At 54.1% G+C, this 2,986-nt stretch overlaps 1 protein-coding gene across 1 annotated transcript in view; it reads right to left on the reverse strand.

The window, feature by feature from the left end:
• CDR2L (cerebellar degeneration related protein 2 like) overlaps positions 1-782 on the reverse strand; it is a 13,514-nt gene extending 12,732 nt beyond the window's left edge. Inside the window, exon 1 of the mRNA XM_025860010.2 lies at positions 442-782. Within this exon, the coding sequence (XP_025715795.1) occupies positions 442-520 (79 nt within the window). The 5' untranslated portion in view covers positions 521-782. The remainder of the gene's footprint in view (positions 1-441) is intronic.
• Positions 783-2,986: the final 2,204 nt, after the last annotated feature.

Raw genomic sequence — 2,986 nt, forward strand, 5'->3', positions numbered from 1 at the left:
CTCTCTCTCTCTCTCTCTCTCTCTCTCTCTCTCTCTCTCTCTCTCTCTCTCTCTCCTCTCAGCAAAACGTAACCAAGTAGCCACCTCCCGGCCTTCAAAGACTTCCAGCCAGTACTCAGGCCCCCAACAATACCAGGGGCGCCTGGACAGTTCCTGCCTCTAAGATGGGGTGGGTGAGCTGGGTGAAGTATGCCCCTGTGGTTCAGGGAAAGAGAAAGGCCGCTCCCCCCACTTTTGCACCGCTCCGCGGGTTCCGCCCGGGTCTTCCCGGGCAGCGTTCCCTCTCCACGTCCCGATTCTCCAGACGCATCACCCCTCGGAGTCCGCCGCTTCGGGTCCAGCTCAGCCCTCCCCGGGGTGATACTGCTCAACAATGGAGAAGCGGACAGGGGTCGCCGGGCGCACCCCGCTCTCCCGCCGCACCCACGCCCCGGTGCTCACCCTGTTCCAGGTCCTGCTGGTCGTACCAGGGCTCCTCTTCCTCTGTGGAGAAGTCCTCCATCCCGGCGGCTCTCCGCATGGCCCCGCGGGCGGCGGGCGGCAGGCGGGCGCTGCGGCGGCGCGGCTCAGGGCCGGGGCGCGGGGCCCGGGACAATGCGGCGGAGGCGGGCCGGGCCTCCCGCGTCGCGGACTCCGGCTGCAGCGCCCTGGCCCGCGCCGCGCCCCCTCGCCATCGGCCGCCGACCCGTCGCCCACGCGGGCCTGGCGCACCGCGGCGATCCGGCCGGGCCGGGGTCCTGCGGAGCCGGGGACACCGGACGGCGGAGGCACAAAGGGTGGAGGGGCGGAGACGGCGGGCGGGACGGCGGCAAGGACGGTCGGAGTCCGCCGGCACGTCTGGGGCGCTAGGAGTGCGCGGGGGCCGCGGCGGGCGCCCCCTGCCCGGCTCCGGCCCGCGCTGCCCCCTGCCCGCCCGGCGACACCCGGAGCCGCCGCTGCATCTTGGCGGGGTCCGCCCCACGCTTCCCTAGCCGCCAGCTCTGAGAGGTGGGGCCGGCCGCCGCTGGCCAATCAGGAGACTATGCAGATATAGAGGCGGGGCCGAGGGCGGGATCTCCCCGGTGCCCTGGTGGGGCCGTTGCTGGTTCAACCTCCCCCTCTCCCCAACGCCCGACCCCTTCGGTTTACCGCTCACTGAAATGATTTTATTTTGCTTACCTGCTGTTATCTCTCTCTCCCTTTAGATCTCCTGAAAGCACAGATCGTGCCTCTCTTGTTAGTTCACAGCTGGCTTCTCAGTGCCTAGAACAGGCTGGCCCGTTAGGACCTTCCATGGACACTCTTTGAATGAATATTTATTTACATTACCCTTGAGAAGTTGTGTGTTTAAATATCTGTGGCTGGACACCTCAGTCCAGGAGTGGCGAAGTTTGAGGGTGTGTTACCTGCATTCTGGACCTTTCCCTTTAAGGTCTTGTTTCCCTCCCCTTCCCTCTCTTTCCATATGCTATATTCAGTTACAACAGCTAAAACCATACACAATTTCACCTTCTAAGCATTCTTTCCTTAAAGAAGTTATCAGACTCAAACATTCATGAGCATTCATGTAACTGATTGTTATTAGGACTGTTGAGGCATCCTGAGTATATCCAACTCTGAATATATGTGGCAAATATATCCAACAAAGGACTTCTATCCAGAATATAGAAAGAATACCTGCAAATCCACAGGAAAGACAGCCCAGTAGAAAAGTAGGTAAAAGACTTGACCAGGCACTTTACAAATGACCAAATGACCCAACAAACATGTGACAAAGTGTTCAACTTCTTAGAAACATCAACCCTTGTAGGGAAAGAGAAGGAAACAGGGTTTGCATAGGGAGGAATTGGGTTGAGATGTGACCGTAACAAAAGCCTCCCCTGACTCTGGACAGCTCTGAATCCGGAGAGACCTTCCAAAGCTATTCCAAGCGGAAATGGGGAGAGGGACCCATGTCCACAAGGATCTCAAGGTCCTTAACTCAATCACATCTGCAAAGTTCCCTTTGCTATGCAAGGTAACATTTATAAGTTCTGGGGATTAGGATGCGAACATCATTAGGGATCATTCCATTTATATAAAGTTCAAAACTGGCAAAAACGAATCTGACCAGGATAGTATTTAGCTTTCAAGAGTCATGTGGGGAACTCTGAGGGGCTGGGAATGTTTTATTTCCTGATCTGGGTGCTGGTTACACAGGTGTGTTCATTTGTGACAATCTTTGACTTGTACACTTAGTTTTTTTTTTTAAGTGGGCTCCATGCCCAATGTGGGCCTTGAACTCATGACCCTGAGATCAAGAGTCACATGCTCTACTAACTGAGCCAAACAGGCACTCCAGCCTGTATACTTAGGGTGTATACATTTCTTTGAATATAGGTTATACTTCAATAACAGTTTACTTAAGAAGAAAAAGAAATCTATGGCTGAGACATAGGCAGTCTCTGCCCTTGTGCATCCTTCATTCTAGTGGGGACAAATAAGTTATTACAACCTGCAATGTGTGCTATGAAGGAAATTAACAGGGTTCTGGAAGCAAGTTTGGGGCAAGGTTTAGATTCAGTGTTCAGGAAAGACCTTCCTCAGAAGGTGACCTCTAAGTTCATAGCTAAAGGATGAGATAGTGCCAGCCATGCCAAGCTCTAGGGGGAGAATGTTCCAGGCAGAGGAAACAGCAAGGGCAAAACCCTTAAGGCAAAAAGAACTTGACATATATTAGGAACTGACAGAAGGCTGGTATAACTGAATGGAGTGGATAAAGGAGAGATGAAATCAGAGTTAGGGCCATGGGAAGGAATTGGGATATTTTTTCCCCCCAGCTGGACAAAGAGAATGAATAGAAGGCTTCTCATTTTCAGTTGTAAAATATCACTGGCAATTTTGGAGCATGGATTGGAGGGGAGGGAGCAAGAGTGGAAGCAAGACCAGTTTGGAGGCTTTTGCGATCGTCTGGAAGGGAAGCAATGGTGGGATGCGCAAGGCTGGTGCCAGTGGACTCGGAGCAAGA

This window comes from Callorhinus ursinus, unplaced genomic scaffold, assembly GCF_003265705.2.
Source record: "Callorhinus ursinus isolate GAN/ISIS: 27379988/994484 unplaced genomic scaffold, GSC_fseal_2.0 scaffold68, whole genome shotgun sequence".
In the NCBI taxonomy this organism is placed as follows: Eukaryota; Metazoa; Chordata; class Mammalia; order Carnivora; family Otariidae; genus Callorhinus; species Callorhinus ursinus.